At 34.9% G+C, this 18937-nt stretch overlaps 1 protein-coding gene across 12 annotated transcripts in view; it reads right to left on the reverse strand.

Annotated features, from left to right (window-relative positions):
* Nucleotides 1-18937, reverse strand: part of DPH6 (diphthamine biosynthesis 6) — a 196463-nt gene that overhangs the window by 92928 nt on the left and 84598 nt on the right. For 11 of the 12 annotated variants that reach the window (XR_010831708.1, XR_010831707.1, XR_010831709.1 and 8 more), the window contains 3 exons: nt 18025-18156; nt 14297-14426; nt 11569-11743 (listed from right to left, as the gene is read on the reverse strand). Coding sequence is in view for 7 of the 12 variants with exons in the window: in XM_066997502.1 (XP_066853603.1) it covers nt 11569-11743; nt 14297-14426; nt 18025-18156 (437 nt within the window). In the remaining 5 variants the exon portion in view is untranslated. Of the gene's footprint in view, nt 1-6301; nt 10633-11568; nt 11744-14296; nt 14427-18024; nt 18157-18937 lie in introns of those variants that run through there. The other variant, XM_066997504.1, reaches the window with a different exon arrangement.

Raw genomic sequence — 18937 nt, forward strand, 5'->3', positions numbered from 1 at the left:
ATTCAAAGAGAAAGAACATGAGCACTTCAAACCTGTCACAATAATCACATAACAACCTCTAGAGAAAGAGACAATGTTTCTGTTACTGAGCTCAACCCTCAGGCTCTTATGCATCCAATTCACAAATGAAAACAAAGTGGAATGGGGGATGGAAAGATCTGAGGTGCCAAAATAGCAAAATAATGCAGTGGACCCAAATAAATTTGCCTATAGTGAATACTGGACCCAAATAAATAGTGAAAACATCATTCTGCAAAAGATGTCTGAACCTGGATTATAGGATCCCTCTCTTAAAATATACTGAAGCAGAACATGAAAAAGCAGCAAAACCTATGAATAATAGGCTTACTCTTAGGAAATAATTTGGGTGATTGGACTGAAACAAATACAATAGCTTTTGAAGCTAAGTACAAGGTGAGAAGAACTACACATGTATCAATTGTGCTATTTTACAAGAAAAATGGAAACTATGGAGAATACGAGATGTTAGAAAAGGAAGCAAATGGGGAGGAAGAAAAGATACTACTTAGGATAGAGATGGGCAAGTAGGTTATAGCTTCTACAGTATATACAGTTTAAGGAATATTACAGTGTACAATAAGATCACTGCATGTTTTTAGCAGAATTACACTGTAAAAAAATATACTGGAATTACAAATTCTAGTTCTTGCTCTCATCTTCTGAAGATATTTTTGTAAGTTTCCCTTAAGGATTCCCTGAGAGATTATAAGAGAGATTGTTTTGTTAGAAATACTTACTTTAGGGCACGTGGATAATTTTTGTCCTTGACAGACTTTCTGTACCATTCGATCTGGGGCATGCTTGTGGCTGAGTTTCACTTGCAAAGTTACCATGCCAGTATTTGAAATGCATTACGAAACTAGAAGTGCTGATATAGAATCCAAAGATATGTTAAATAGGTCTGTTTTAGGGATTGTTTACTTCAGAGATGTTGGCAGTTTCCACTTCATGCTGAGGCACACTCCAGATCCATTGAGTGTATTTTGTATTGCACAGTGTTTGCTTCCAACGATAAACTCAGCAAAAGCTAGAGGGCTGTTTGAACACCAGGATGGGTCATTCTGAGATTTTTCTAGGAAGACTTTTTTCAGAGTAGGATCTTTTTCTGTTACAGGCTGTAACTGTGCAATGATGTTCTATAAGATCCATGGATAGATGTTACAGGACAAACAAGGATTTGGGATCAGTAATGGAATTTTCTTTCAAGTGAATAATTCCTGACATTGTTTTCAGATTTTTTTTTCAAATGACTGCTTTTGTTGATTAAAAGTCCTCTTTAGATGACTGAGATGAGCATAGCAAGTGCTCTTCTCAGTTATTCTGCTTAAATAAACATTTGCTAATTGCATTTTACATCTTTTAATATCTTTGGTATAGATTTCTATTTTATGGGAATGGGTGGACTCCATTCTTCTATATTCTGGAATTTTTACATTACAGTTTTGATGGTGAAGATAGTATCTAGGAAAGTAATGTGGCAGGAATGTTCTAGAGACATCTTGGCAGAAAGTTGATACTTATTGAATTTGTGGTGGAAACCAATATAGGAGTCGAGAAGTTTCAAGTCCAGATAACAAACTTTTCATCTGTGTATATTATATATACCATGCCATTAATAGTATAATTATTTTCAAGGCAGTCTGTGAAGCCATTGTCTAACTGCAGGGTTATTTTCATGTTCGTTGGACTTTATCCAGTCCAGTACAAGTGGGATTAGTGAAAGTTTGTCATGAGGGAATAAAGACGTTTATGTCAGTTTTTCAAATTTTGGTCATTTTCTTGTGAAGTTTCAAGGGGGCACCACCATAAGGTGGCATACAGAATAGAGGTACTGCAGAAGGCTATGAGGCTGCTGGTCCAGAGGTGGTTTCTGTTATGGAATCTGTGGAGAAAGTCCCCTTTTTTCTGTGGAAAACTTGTTTGTGTTAACAAGGGGTCTGAAGTTTTAGTGAGGGTTTCAAGGATAGAGTAGTAGTGGATAAAGTTAGTCTGCTGAGTTCCCTTGTTTGTGGATCTGAGGGAGCCAGTAAAAAATACAAAGGGTAGGAGATGAAGGCTGAATACTTTTCTTGAGTCTCCAAAGGAAGTGAAGTGATGATCTCTCTTGGAACTCTCTGTAAGCTTTTCACATTAGTGTCAGCTTCATTTATACAGCCCTTATGGTTTATGATTACTACAGCTGTGCCTTTTGTTGTTTCATGCTTAATCACTACTTGGATGTTAAATCTTAAGGATTCTAAAATACTTCTCCAAGTGACAATTTTTGATTGTGGTATTTACTGCTGATTATTACAAAGCCAAACCTTTTTTCTGAGACAAACAGCGTAACAGTTGAAGGTGTGATTTTTGTTTATTATATTGGTGATCTCCTGCCATTTGTCATATGAAACAATAGCATTGGACATGGCTTAAAAAAGTTTATTGGAAGAACATGCTGAAAAAAAATTCCTCTCATTCTCCGTCTAACAATAATTATTTTTCCAGAGATCAAAAACACAGTTCTCTGGCAAGGACACAAGTGGTCAGCTTATTTAGGTTGATAATGTCACAGAGTAAGATTGCAATTAGTTTATTTCTCAGACAATCACTTCCATTTTTTTTTCCTTTTTAGCTTAAAGCAAAGTTTCAAACAGATCTTGGCATCAGCCCTCCTTAAAGAAACTAGGAAATAAAGCTTCTTATAGAAGTATGGTAAATACAATGCAGTGGAAAGGTTTCCCTGCAACAATGGGATCAGCAAGCAGATAGGAGTGAGGTTTATATGTTTAAATTATGATGTCCTGTTCTTGTGATATCATGAAAGAAAACTGCCAGCCATTTTCTGGCCCAAAGTTTATGACACTGTTCAAGATTTACTAAGAACCATAGTTTCTGCTACTCTGCTGATGCTATGAAAATGATTTTCCTTTGGACAGAAGGAACCAAATAAGCATGTCAGTGATATGCTGACTTTGGTGACATAGGTTGCTGAAGAGACTTCACTGCACCTCAAAACATGATGCTGAAGATTTTCATGGCTTGGAATTGGCTTGGTATGACTTAAAATACTACTTACTCTATGTATCTCTTATAGAGATATCTGCAACACTAAGCAATGTCCAAGAAGGTGAAGCGTCCCTTTAGACTTGATTGGGACTAGATGAGAAACAACAAGGTTGTTCACAAAAAAGTCTAAGTATGAAAACATTTTTTCAACTAAGGAAAACCTTCCAGACACCAAGGGATTTTGCCTGGAAAGTTAGGCAAAAATCAGTAACAATATTACTGTCAGCACACATTCAGTCATGCATTGTACATGTTCAGTTGCTTGGGAAGTATGATATTCATGTCGAATCAAAGGAACAAGTTGTTCCCTGGTATGGGCTGCTCACAGTAATCAAGCAACTTATGAGTCATCTTCATTACTAAATTCCATTAATATCAACGTTGAGAGTTTTTCACCTGTAAATTAAACTCTTGTACATAAAATGTAAGTAGAGCAGAACTCATTGGGATTCCTTCCATATACAGAGGTAAATTCACACAATTCCTTATAGGATTGCTAGAATAATTACACAATGTTTCTGTGAGACTGCTAAATAGCAGGCCACCAGCTTTCATGTGTGTCATTATCAGGAAAGTATTCATATGTGCTAATGATTAAGCCACAATCACAGGCTTAGAACATTGAAAAGTAGTTTATCAGTAAGCATAAGTTTACTCATGCTGAGTATATACAGTAGGTCTTTAGAGTCGTCAAAAAAAAAGGTGAAAGTCCAAACCACAAAAACGTTAAGTCCTCTTTCTTTTAGGTATGGAAAAATGCTGCCTGAGATTTATGTCAAAAAAAGAAAAAAAAAAAAAAAGAGAGAAGATTGTTTCCTATTAAGCAACTAAAAGATTTCTCACAGAGCAGTTTTTAGACTTCTCTCTTTTAGTATTACATTCGCATTCCTAATTTCAGAACTTCCCTGGTATTTACAATAGCTAGCAGGGTGAACACAGTTTTCTAAACCAGCTAACTGGAAGCAGTGTAATACATTGTATTGTCTTAAGCTCTGAGTCAAATTCTGGAAGGGCAATGCCTACCTTGGATGAAATGCCACAGTCCAAGACTGAAGAAATTTTAGTCTCTATATCATGCCTTGAAGGAGAAACAAAACGAAAAAACACCAAACCCGAGACTTGCTCCTTTTCATTACAGTTGAAGAGAAAGATGATGTTGATACTTGAATGAAGAATCTCCAACACTTTTTCATGATACAAAAGAATTGAAATTTTGGCCTTATTACCCAAGAACATAGGAAACATGTCCCACTTTACAGGGAGGCTGTATATAAATCGAAAACAGTCCACAGAGTAGAGATGTCTATGCTCTCTAGATGTAAACTCTCTAACCACACTGAAGTTTGACAAATGTTTTTCTTGGTTCCCTTCTTTTAGAATGTGATTATGAAACAGGAAAGTGAGAAGTACCCTTCCAGTATACCCTGCAGACAAACATTTGAGAAACGTGAGCTCTAGAACAAATGTGCAGGCTACAGGGGACCCTGACTTAATTTTTGCATTTCCTAAGCAAGCACACTAAACCCTTCATCATACAGAATATGACAGCTATCCTTTTCCCTCTCTTCATATTTAAACACTTCTGGGGATCATGGTTTAGGTTTGCATATTCTTAAATCTGAACCACTGTAGAGCTAAAAGACAAAATAGACAAGTGTCAGTCTCCCCAGTTGGCAACAGCACCGATCAAAGTTTAGACAGTTACAGAATTTTCAAGCAAACAGAATTACTTGATAAATTTTAATTGATACAGAATGAAGCAGAACTGGGGTTAGGCATTGTGAGTAATTGTAAGGCAGTTGAATCTGGCAACAATGCCTTAGTGCATTTCAAGTGCATTTCATGTAAAATGGTGCCCACTAAAGCTACGACAGGTATCAAGCCAGTGTATACTTCATTTGTTTTAATGTTTATGCTTTTTAGATGAGAGCATGCACATGTGGTGTGCCAAGCACCTCAGTTCCACATCTAATTTCTGAGTTACTTAACTGTGAATGGGAGCTCAGATGCTCTACAGAGTGTATGCTCAGAATACCTAAAAGCATAGACAATGTGATAGATTCCTTTTTAGAAAATTCTATTACTTTTAAGATTTTAACAAATGTAATTTTATTATCATATTGTATACTTACATATATTCTGTATGTGTTACCAGTTTTATGTAACCAGTATTTTTTTTTTTTGCTGTTTCCTGACCTAATTGCTATTTGGATGTTGAATCATAGAGAAGATGGAGAACTCCATTTCATTAAAGGAACTTAAATTGTAATGTTGAAAAAAAAAAAAAGGGATCTCTCATACAAATGTGGTAAAAGCAAAGACAAAATACTTTAGCTAATGAAATCAATCCTTCATGTTTCATCTTTCTCTGACTGAGGAATTATCATAAAACCAAAGCAACTACAAACATTTCCAAAGTGTTCATGTACTTGGATACTTTTAGTTTGTACAGGCTTTTTCAACACCTCTTTCATAAATGTGTATTTCCTTATGATTTGTATATATTTGCATTCCTAGAAGTTCACAGCAAATATTTAAAACTGTGATATGTACAATATGAAAATGACTGCATCATAATCAAAGGGGAAAGGTTTGGAAAATGTAAATATATATGCTCACAGATGTTTGTTTTCTCAATTCAGTTATCATTTTCAAAATATGCTATATTTTCCATGTAACCCATTTTTCATCTGCCCAATTACTAGCAATCTTTTTTCTACTATCAAAAATGATCATTTGTTTCTTTATTGTAGCAGATAAAACATCCTTTCATTGTTTCAGCTCACAAGCTGTGCAGATACTACCCACTGTTCTTGCCTCCAGCACTTCACATTATTGGTGTATTATTTCATGCATGCCCTACTCTTTTATCAATTGCTTTTGAAGTAATGTTAATAGACTAGAAAATTGAGACATTTATGAAGTATAGGCAGTGTTTATGAAAAAATCCATAAAATATGACACTGGCAAGACAAGATAAAAGCAGCTTTTTAATAGATTATGGCAAAGAGATCCTGTCAGAAGTTGACAACTGACTCCTCTGAGATCACTAATTTTTATGGGATTAATTCTTTAGTATTAAAAATGAAGTTAAATGTCCTAATTAATCTGTAAATAGCACACCCAGAATTAAACCTTGTGGCCCCTTCCTTGGCAGAGCAATACTTTTGAGTAATAATTTTGAGTAATTACCTCAAACTGATAAACTGAGGAAGATGATATTCTTAGCGAAATAGCCACTTGGATCAGACTTTATTGTATTAATGAAGTAAGACATCAGCACTATTTGAAAAAGATGCTTGTATAACTTCTGATTCTCAGAAAATTACAGATCACTTGGATTTAACTATACCATTTGCTCTTCACTATAAAAATCCATTTAGTGATTACAGTACAAAGTGAAGTCCTCATTCCCCATTTATTCAAGCAACAACAAAATAAAGGGAAAGAAAGAATTGTGAAGAAATACGCCAGGAAAATGGGACTTAGTATTGATTAAGTCATAAGAAAAAAATATATTTAGCAACCTACTTTAAGATATCATGCTTCCCATCAAACCATAAAAAGGTATCAGGCAATATTTATCAAACTGCATGAATTAACTATGTGGACTTGTTTGCCTGGTTCAAATACTGATGGGTGCCAGGCTTTTAATATACCAATCTTTTCAGACTCCTTATCTATAAATGAGTTAAAATCTCCAGACTAAGAGCAAAATCACAACAATTAGTCATTCTGTAACTAAGCGATAGTGTTGTTAAAAATGTCATTGTAATAGTTCCTAACGTTGCCTTTGGTCTGTGAAACTGAAGATGAAGATTTTATCCTCTGAAGTATTCCTAATGTGGCAACTTTTTCACTTCCAGGCACGCCAACATTTTTCTGGCACATTTTCCTGTATATAGTCATTTTAAATAAATTCAATGAATGATTTTTAATTGTTAATAAACTACATATAACATTTTCAGCAGAAAATTATTTCCAAGACATATATTCCAAACACCCTTGCCAGCATCTAAATTTCATATCACAGGCCCTCCTGTTTCCTGCTTCCCTAGAACAGAGTCCTAATGAAGTTGAAGTGAAGACAAAGAGCCATAAAAACAGCGTTTTGTGCAGAACACTGCTTACTATACACTGATGTAATAATTCAATAATTTTCTTTACTAGTAATATATTTTGAACCAGACTGATAGGGTAGCTGTAGTTTTCTTCCTAGCGAGTGGGAAAAAAAAATCTCATATTTTTCCTCATGCTGACTGCTGCCTCAGATCCTTAGTTACCTCCTCATATTTCAGCTTCTTACAAAGCAATAAGCTTGCATCCAAACCCAAAATTAAGTAATTCCAAATTTCCCTTTGAACAGCCTAGTACTCTAAATTCAAATAATCTAACTGCACCAGATAGCCTCATCAGTGATGACTGATTCCATTTCTCAACATAAGTTATCAATAACCAACTTCTATGTTTGCATGCCTTCAGGCCCAAAACATAATTACTGATGGAAGCAAAAATTTACAAAAAAAAAAAAAAAGAAAGCAGTCCCTAATGTTTCCTTTGAAGGTATCTCATCATTAAAGTGGAACTGACCAGCTGAAGGCACCTTCCAGTTCTTTGTCCTTCCAGGTATGAAGATGAAGATTTAAAAAACAAAAAAATTTAAACACTTTCCCTTAGCCATTATAAGTCTATCACAGTTCTGCTGCCATCAAAAGAGATGTATCAATTTACATCATATAAGAATACATCCTTTTGTCTAGAACCCTCTCTCAACATTGCAAAAATCAAATAAACAAAAATATGCACATTATGCACAGTAAGCAATACTCAAAATTTGCTTCACTCCTCTCTACATGGCAGACTTATAAGCTATTGGAATCCCTGGTAAAACAAACCTCCACAAGTAATGAAGACAGTGGTGGCTCATGTAAGATCTTTCTGGAAAAAAGTGTCTATGATACAGTGAAATCTATGTTTAATCTGCTTTTGCTCATAATAGCCTGAGAAATTCCACATATGGACCTTTTTCATTCTGACATTCCCAGAAGATATAAAATCATAGGCATTTTTTGAGTGTTTAGTTGTATCTACTGTATTTCATACAATAGTAATAGAGATGCCCATATTTAAAAATTGTCCGCAGAAACTTGCAATTCTATGAGTTTCTCATAGAAGTTAAACTGCTTGTATCTAACCAAGTACTCTGTTCAAAACTTGAAAACATACAGTAATGTCTCATAAGGTTAGCACAATGAAATCAGAAGAGAAAACAATCTAGGTTTATTTTCACTCTTCACTTCAGATAGTTTGCATCATATTCATGACAAATCAATCCACCTTTAAAAGACACAAAATGTTGCTGAATCACAAAAAGAAAGACGGGAAGGAGGCAAACAGACAACTATCAGCTGTATGAATGTGAAAATAAAGTATTTTAAAGGGTAGGTTATATCTAAGAATTATACTATGATCTTTTTAATCCCTGATTTGCTAATAAGAATTTCCTGATATCTGTACATCTTCATCCTTCTTCAGCTGATCTTCTTACAAGGGTAACTTATGCATCCCTAAATGCATGGATTCGTTAAAATATGCAATTTGTTTAGTAACAGTTTAGGATGCTTTTGGAAAACTGCAACCAGTAAGATAGTTTAAGCAGCCAGATAATCTGTCCTGGGGCACATAATAGACAAAGCTATTTCCAATACCACCTTCTCTTTTTAAAGCCATACGATACAAACTGTGCACTAGGCTGTATTGGACCATTTTCAGTTTCACAGTAATAGAAAGAATGAAGTCTTAGCGGGGAAACATTAGAACTACTGCAAGTACCACTGCCTTTAATCAGACACAAGATTCCTTATTCCTACTATTGTTCCCACAGTACTTATCCTTTCATTTATCATGCCTCAAGGATCAGAAAAAAAATAAAAGGAAAAAATAATTTACTGTGAGGAGAATAACCAGAAAAAAGAACCCACATTTGATCAAGTTACAGGGACCTGGACACTGGATTTAGAGTAAGACTTTATGCTACTAGGATCAGACAGTGTGGAGGAGAAGACAGAGAAAAAAGATGCCCGAAGGATGGCAAAAACTGGAATTTGGGAGCTGTCAGAGGGGAAGAATTGAGGTCATGAGGAAAAGCTAAGAATGTCAATAGACATAGTTGAGTCATATATGCATGTATGTTGTTACATTGGTAAAATATGTCAGCATCAAAAATTATTGTAGAATGAGTACAATTAATTCTATTGTTGCAGTTCTCTTGTTCATTTCCAGATAGAAAAAAACATTAAGAAATGTTGCCAAAACAAAAAAACTATAAGTTCACATATACTTTTAAATTACATTAAATTACTAGAAGAAAATCTGGTAAAAACCCTATCAAGTTTCCATGCATTTGTAGATAAGCATTTGTGGTTAGTATCTCAGTGCTGCACTGGGCTGTTTTTTTTTTTTTATGACCTATGCTTGCAGTTATTAAATGTTCAAAGAATGTAATCACAAAATACGTAATCATGAATAAACTCAGTCTAAATTTCTCACCACTAACACTGCATCTTTGTGTTTACCTCCTTAACATACAACAGTGCTGTTAGCTTTTGTGAAGATTATAAGGAAGCTGTTTCCATACAAACTATCAATTACAGCTTAATCTTGACACTAATCCACTAGTAAAACAGAATTAAAGCATGTAAATAAACTAATACGACGATAAAAAAGAGTGAGAAGTAAAAATATGAAATATATTTAGTAAAAATACTAAGTTAAGTTTATCAACAACCGGCACAAACTGTGTCCACTGTTGAACAAAGACCTGGATGAAAGCAAACCTCATATCATTGCACATTCCCAGACAGAAAATAGCCTAGAGACTCTGAGGTACTTGTATTAAAAGGATATAATTAGAACACTTTGAAAGTCTGCTTACAAAGTACATCTCCAAGCATGAGGGCAAGAGGACCATACAGTTCTCTATCAGTATGATCTTAAATTCTCCACACAAGTATTGAAAGCATGATGAGAGCAGTGGCAAATGTAAAAAATTAATTCTGCCTAACTGCTATAGTTTCCCAGAGTTATATGTCAGGTCCTGTAAGTGTAACAAAAATTGAAAAAATGCAGATGTCTTCATTCTTCGTAAAACATGGTTAAAATTCACTACTACAGGGTTCTCCTAAGGACTAAAAGACTGTAAATAAGGCTGACAAAAGCAGCACAGAGTCTTTAATCTCTCATTACCCTGTGAGGTTAGGTTTATAGAAAGACATAATATCTTTCATTACATCAGCTAATATCATTGGAAAATAAAATGCTACCACCAGAAGTCCTAGGCATTTGTTATATAATACTGAAATCAGCCTTTACAGTAGTTCTAATGTAGCTTACATTCCAGATGCTGACATAGACATGGTCAGAGTGTTCTGCAATAACAGAACAGGTGCACCAAGAAAAATATATTGAATTATCTCAGTTTTTTCTTTTAAGTCAGTCAGTCATATCTTTCAACAGTTTATTTCTATTTCTTCGAAACGCTGAGGTTGTTTTTAAAGAATGTTAAACCTAAAAGAGGAAGAATGTCTGATTTTACTATTAATGCTTCAAATTGAATTTAAATTCTAATATCATTCTACCACCATTGTTTGGTTTCTGTCAGAAGGACATTATCATGGTAAATCTCTTTTTTTTTTTTTTTTTTTTTTTTTTACTTTTTGTCCTCAGAGTACTGTTGGGCTGGACATTGTGTCCTGAGGACACAGTGTGGACAAAAGGAATATTGGTAAGAAAAGGATATATACAGTTTTTGCAATAGAAAAGGTGAGACTTCATCATCTGTCAAAATGGTACTAGCTGGACAAGTGGATATCTTGGTACCATATTAGTCTGAATAGCAAAAAGCTTTAATTCAAATTTTTGGTCTACTTATCAATGATACTTTACTGCCTCCTTTTCATGATCTTTAAATAGTATGCAATATTCGATTCACTTTATTATTAATTGGAAAAAAATAATAGTTCTTCAACCTTGGTATACTTTCAAACGGTTAAACAGTACCAAGAGCCTCAGTAAGGATTTCACTGAATAGGAATGTTAGGATTAATTTAGCAACAAAAAAGTTTGAATTTCTCACTTCAAACAAATTTCAAATATCCTTGGTCGTTGCTTAAGTGTGTTTATATTCTAGTCATATTATAAAAATGTGTGAGAATTATTTGATCTACTTATAACAAACAATAAAAAGTATGCTGTTCTTGAGATTCTCTGAACAGAAAAATTTAATCTGTCTTGTGATACACATTAGCTTTTTTGTTTTATCGATGAATTTTGAAAATATAGCTTTGAAATATTCATTTTCATTTTTTACAGTAAACAATAATATTTCACTTAAACTGTCATACTTACTTTCTTTTGCACATTCAGATGGGATGAAAGACTTTATAACTGTACCCATCTCAGTAACAGACATATAGTTCACATGAAGTAACAAAGATTCCCTACCTTGATGGATTGACTGTAAGGTCCTATACTAGCAGGTGCCCAGTGGGAAATGCTCTGTACATGCAAGACCAGTTTTTCATCACTTAACATGCCATCTGTTGCAATGTCATTGCTATGTGCAAGGCAATCAATGCAAAATAGTACTCCATCAGGTAACAGGGTTTCCACACACACTCTGAAAACACAAGACAATTATATTTTTTTCAAACAGTTTGCTTGCACCAACTTCCAGCATTTATTTTCCATGTTTTTGTTTTTAATTTTAGATTTTTTTTTCAGAAACATAACACAAAGCTACAGTATCACAGTAACCAGCTAGCTGTTATCTTCTCTCCAGATGATGATCAGCTTCACACCTTCAGCAAGACGATTTGCATCACCAAGGAGAATCTAGTATGACAGCCAGTGGCTCATTCCTGTTTGGTTATTGTTATGATGTGTATCATTTTATTAAGAATATATGAGTTCTGTTATTAAGAAAACTTAAGAAGACCACACAACTCTGGGAATGTCAGGTAAGTTATGCTAAGCAGCCTTCAGCTTGAGAGTATCCTTGTCATATTCTTATCTCCATACATTTTTCTCTGCATCTTCTTCCAACAATTGTACTAAAGGTTCAGTTTTCTAACAGTAAGCAGTAGTTTATTGTTCCTTTACACCCTCCTTACATGTTATAATACAATACTGAGCATATTTTTCTGTTTTACTTTAAGTTGTATGACAGATAGACATTTATGATGGCATAGAAAACCTACTTAAGCATTAATTGAGAAAGTTCACTATTGTTTGCTTCAAGGAAGACTGTGTGCCTGGATAGACAGAAAGACAGACAGTCTGTTGCATCTGGCCAGTGAGAAAATGGGGTGGGGGGTGGAATTTGGGGGTGTTGAAAGAAAATAAAGAAAAAAGAAAATTGACATTTCAAAGCCAGAAAAATAATTATATTTGCAGTCCATGCATAAAAAAGTCATTTAGCTCTCAGCAGGAATCCAACAAAAATTACTTGCTCTCTTTACATATCATGTAACATAACCTTACAAAATTCTTCTTGTGTTCTTGTCTTGCTTATTTCTTCCAAGAAAACAATCTTTCTCTCCTCCTCCCCCATGCAAATACTGTATTTTTTTCTTCATTACCATCATCATAAGCATGGATGAATGGATTTTCTGCTTGGGCTGGTAAATTTTCAAGACAATTTTGCAAATTTAGTGTAGATCCACACCCTTGAGTCTGTGCTTCTAGCATATTGCTTGTGAGAGCTCTCACAATCAGGTCTCTGTGCATAATGCAATGATGCAGCCATGCAAACTGCTGCATAATTTTTCTCTTAGCTAAAATGCAACATAAATCTCTATGTTCTATAAAATAATCATAAAAAGCCATTTCCTGCTGCAACTTCCTAATCTTTCTACCTGTTATTTATGACCTTTCTGAGAAGTCACGGAAAACTATGTGGCTGACTATGCAAATGTGGAGGCCCAAGACATGCAGCAGAATGAGAAATGAAGAAAGCTAAATCGGGAGAAGGGTAAGTGTCATAAAGAGAACTTAAGATTCTCTTAAGCAGTGGAGATTCATTACCGTGTAGTTAACAGCTGGAACTAGATCCCCCCCTCCTAAGGCACACACAACCAACACACTATTCCTCTGTTATTTGGTAAGCCTGGACTACAATTAGTATTTCAAAGAAGCATATTCCTGCTCTCTTTAATCTCTTCTAACACCCAGACAGTACAGACGATTAAGAGAATGTGAATCTATCATGATATACATTATCTTAACAATATATTTGAACTATTGCCACACTACTCTTAAGATTCACATGACTATACTGCACTTCACACTCTGTAATGAAAGTATAGTATTTATTATTTTACATTAGAAAATTGCTAAACTGTTGGTTTTAAAAATATGAGCAAGACATGAGATTTGACTTTAAAGTTGACCCTGCTTTGAGGAGTGGGTTAGACTAGGTGACCTCCAGAGGATCCTTCCAAACTGTATTAATCTATGCTTCATTAAAGACCTGCATGATAAGGCAGAGCATAGTCTCAGCAAGTTTGCAAATGATACAAAACTGAGGAGTGGCTGTTTTGCACCAGAGGGTCATGCTGCCATTCAGAGGAATATGGACCGGCTGGAGAAATGAGCTGACAGGAACCTCAGGCACCTCAACAAGAAGTGCAAAATCCAGCACCTGGGGAAGAACAACCCCAGGCACACCTGTGCATGCTGGTGACTGCCCAGCTGGAAAGCAGAAAAGGACCTGTGGGGGTCCTGGTGCACAGCAAGATAAACGTAAGACAGCAATCGGCCCCTGTGGCAGAGGGCTGCTTGATATCCTGGGCTACATTAGGATGCTGCATTGCCAGCAGATAAGGGATGCAAAAAAAACACAACACACTAATACAACCCCACCAAGACAAAAGACCTGTCAGCTCAACCTAGTAACAAAAGAGAACGGAAAACTTCCAATACATGCATTACTTTTCTGTAAGGCGATATAGGGGGCATTTATAAACCTTATGGAAAATATGAAGGCAAGAATTTCCAAACCTAGTGCTTTTGACTTTAGCACTTGTGATGTGATTACTCCAAAAGGCAGCAGAAGTGTACTTCCAAGTCTGTGAGACACAAATATTTGTACAAAAGTTTCATAAATGTGCTAACAATAATACAGCATATTGCAGTATATCATAAATATATTATAACAGTAGTCTAATCCTACCTTGCTGGTGGACACAAATCAAATTCTGTCACATAAATTGAATTTATAACATTGAAATCTTTCATGCTCTTCACATACAGATGAACCAAAACAATATCCTTTAGTTTCAATCCCACTGAAGTCATATCAGCTGCAAGACAAAAACAACATAGATGTTAAAAATGAAATATTTTAAATGTGTGTAGAAAGACAACACAGGCAACCTGTGTTTGTCAACAAAACAAATTGGTAATAACTAGTTGTCTAAACGTCCCTGAAGGCTTTGCAACATACTACCTTTCTTCACATAACACCCAACTTTTCATGAAATTCTCTCACATTAATTTTTTAAATATGCAAACATAGATCACAAATAAATTCTATCCACACAGAGGTGAATTCTTAGCCCAAAAAACATATCATGCATTAATGCATATAGGTATACTATATTCCTAATTTTTTGTATCCCTACGTTTTATTTTTCTTTTTTTTCCCCATTGTTGTTGTTTTGTTTTTCAGACTACAACAGCTAGTAATCTATGAAGGACTTTGAATCACAAAGGTACAAAACTGGAAGGGACAATAAGAGGTCCTTTAGTCCATCATCCTCTTCAAAGAAAAGATCAAATATTTATATGATTATTCCGGAGTGATGCTTGCCTAAGCTGTTTTAAAAGGAAAACAACACTGCAGTAATGACCTCTGCATAAACTAAGAGTTATAAACGGCAAGACAGACAACAGGAAACAGAAGTGGCCACAGGAGAAATGAAGGAATGGTAAGAGCACAGAAAAGCTCAAGCACATACAGTTAAAGAAAAGATCCTGGGAAGTCAAAATCATTTGAATGTATGTGCATAGAAGCTTCCAGTCATAGCACTTTAGGAGAATGTATTACTCTTACATAGTCAATACCATAAAAAGGTATGTGGATCAGCTCTGAAGTGTGGACCTTTCATAACTCATGAGCAATAGAAACAAAACAAAGACCTAAGTCTTCTCTGAAAGAAGTGAAGAAATACAGAAGACATAATAGCAGTGACCCTACGTAAATGAGCTATGTAAAGTTCTTCTCAGTGTAGCTTTGGGGATCTTGTTCTTTAATGCTTTAAATACAGTTCAAGAGTTGGCATGCTTCCATGAAGGTTGATGTGGTCACACCAGTACTGGGTTTTACTCTAAATGTCTCAGCTTTATTTAGTCAAACCGCTATTAGTGATAGCGATCTGAAGAGCGGAATTCTCACTGACAGAAGAATACAGTCCCCACTAAGTGATACAAGAGATTATAAAGCAATTGACACAGAACTCCTATGAAGTCAAGAGACATCTCCAGAAATAATTGGCTGAGAAATTAACACACAGTGATAATTCTGTTCAGAAATATAAATGGTTTTGGTTGGAAAAGACCTTAAAGATCATCTAATTCTGGATTTAAAATTAAATATATTTGAAAATTGCCTGATAGCAACCATTATGTCAATACCAGCTATTATTTCATCACTCGAGAAGATAACATTTTTAAAATTTCCAGACAGCATTTTAGTCAAGAAAGTTTGGGTCTGCAGCATTATCTGAAGTATTTGGCAGAAAAAAAGTATAACTTTAAAATGCAGAAGCCAACAAACTGTAATTTGTGAAACTGTAAAAGTATAAGAGCAAGTTGAAGGCAAACATTTTGATAAATTCGTAATTTTTAGCTTTATAAAAAAAATCTTCTTGAAGTAAAAGTACAATCCCCATTTTTTCCTGCATGAATTAGAGGAATGATGGGAAATAATCTCTCCCTAGCTTGTAAGCAGAATAAAATTTACCTACCAAAGCACTGTATCTAGTATAAAAGCATAAATGATAAACCAGCTACAAACCCACCACTTGGGTTCTTAACAGTATGTTCTTCTTCCTAAGGAGAGGGCTATTATATAGTACATTTCCATGATACACCAGGAAATCACACAGCGTTTCTTGAACTTAAAACCATTTGAGTCATCATTCCAAATTATTTATAAAATGCAATCAGGTGAGACATTCTTACACTGAACTTCTGACACACACACACACAAAAACAAACAAACAAACAAACAAAAAAACCCACAACAAAACACTGGCCAAAGTACAGCTTAATTTTTTTCTTACTAAGTTATCCGGATCCTTAGGTTGAGAGCTGCAAAAGACAATATCAATACGGTACAGCAAGTAGCATTCTAGACTAAATTTTCATGTAATAAAAATCTATGTAGTTCCAGAGAAGCCTATGAAGCTTTGCCATGGTACAACTGGACCAGAGCTGCTTTATATGTAAAGCACTGCAATCTTTGTCATCTTCTGATCACATCTAAATGAACGTTTTAAAAAATAGTTTAAGAAAATAAATGTAAACAGTATTGTCTTCATGGAAGAATTCTATCCACTTTATAGAACAATTGTGTGTTTCATAATGTCCAGTAATAAATTTCCATTTCTGCATCCTTTAGGCAGCACTTATCCTCTTTAGAGATTTTAAAATCAGTTAACCCTGTAAAGAGAAGGTTAAAAGGACTGTGTCTGTTCCATTTTTATAGTATAAAGGACTGAACTGCTATATAGATCAAAAGTATGAATTCAGACAAAGCTTCCACATCCTCTTCCAAAAAGAAGATAGCCAGAAAGGAAATGTGAGAAATGACATTTCCTACCAAGAATTTTCCTACCAAGAATTACATGAAAAATTACTATTTTTTCCTGACTATAATACATCTAATGCAAGTAATTTGCTGGAAGCAGCAGGCCACTGAACTAGTCACAATCAGTTCTTCTTTTGATAGGTGCTATAGTAAAAATATATAATATTTTACTGGCAGATCTCCATTCAAATATAATGAGAACAAAAACATTACACAACCCTTTCACTTCAATTTACAAATAGTGCCAGTAAGATTTACACTAAATACTGCTGCCTTTTAATAAAAGTTTAATCACACCTACCCGTCTGACTTCCAAGCAACTAAAACCCAGCTTAAGAGCCTTTGAGAAAGTACAACTTCTTCTGAAAAATGTTGAAGGTTTCTTTCTTATCCTATATTCAATCATGAAATCAGCTGCACATGTCAAAAATAAAACTTTAGAGGACTATACCTCATGAGACTTTGTGAGCAAGAATATGAGACTACCTATTCGCATAATAAGAATTATTTCCATTTTGATGAATGAAAACAAGCCTGTAAAATATGCTTTATTTAAAGTTTAGAATGAAAAAAAAAAGTGAGTATTTGTCCTGCAAGCAGAGGATAGTAAGGAACCTGGATTTCATGATTCCCAAGAAAGCAATTTCTTCTTTGCATTAAGAATATAAATAAGATTTACTACTACTGACCTAATCCTAGACGCCAAAATGTTCAACAGCTTTCTAGAAAACTTAATTTAAAATTATGGTAGCTACAAAAGTGCTTTAGCAAGTAGACAGCATCCATAGCACACATGCACTCTCACACATAGTATATATTGCAAGAAAGCTATAAAGCAAGCTATAAAGCAAGTAAGCACTATGGAAATAGTGTCACAGTGATATGATCACTACTCTGGCTTTCCAGGATCTTCAAAAGCCAGTCAAATTATGATGTGTTCAGTATTAAAGCCAACAACGATTCCAATCAAACACTAAAATGAGGTGGCAAACTGACAACCACACCATTTAAAGTTACAAAAACATATGACAATACATATTTTAAGAAGTACTATTAACAGCAGATAATGGATTAAATGAAAAAAGTACCTTGGAGAGAAGAAAAAGCTTCCCTTGCTGCCTCTTGTGTGGTTTTGCCTTTTGATGGAAGAAAATGTGCAGTGATACCTGAAAACCACTGGTAACCATTCATGGATTTTCCTGAGCTTCCAAATGTCTTAGCTATGTGAAATGAAGTACAGAACTATGATTACAAAGACGAAAGATGTCAGATTAACCAAGAATCTATTTTAAATTGTGATAAAGAACTTCTACAGAAAAAAAAAACAAACCACAACCAGCAAACCAAACAGACAAAAAAACAAAAACCTCAGAATGTTAAAAGATCTTCAAAACTTATACACAGAAACATAGGTATAAAACAACCATTAAAAGTAAATGTGCTGATATCAAAGCTTCCAAATGGTACTTGTCAAACCAAGTGGTACTTCTCCAACACTGCCTTCAGAAAATGTGCTTAGAAGTAGCATTTAGCTGAAAATGTCAGTACTTCTCTCCTCCTTCCCTTCTCCCTCCCCAAAGTTTTACAAATTTTCTGTGTTCTGTGACAGAAATGTCACAAGAAATTGTATTGAAAAGCTACAATTTTCAAAAGTATCCAAGTGACACAGAAACCGCTTATCAAAGTTACCTGCCAAATTTTAACAGAAGTTAAATGTTTAACATGGTTCTGATAATCTTAGCTAATGCTTCCCCGCGCCCCCCCCCCCCCCCCCCCCCCCCCCCCCCCCCCCCCAACAAACAACCCATCAGGAATTTATCTACATTCATGTGCCTAAACACCATTCAATAACAAACACCGTTACACTATGAAACTTAATTTTCAGGAAGAGTTTACTTTCTTTGGATTTAGAGTAACAGTGATGCTGTGGTACTTCAGTGAGTTACCCATCTATGAACTCAAGTTTATCTCGCATTAGTCACCTCATGTTTCAAGCAACGC

The sequence above is a fragment of the Anser cygnoides genome, chromosome 5, assembly GCF_040182565.1.
Source record: "Anser cygnoides isolate HZ-2024a breed goose chromosome 5, Taihu_goose_T2T_genome, whole genome shotgun sequence".
Lineage (NCBI taxonomy): Eukaryota > Metazoa > Chordata > Aves > Anseriformes > Anatidae > Anser > Anser cygnoides.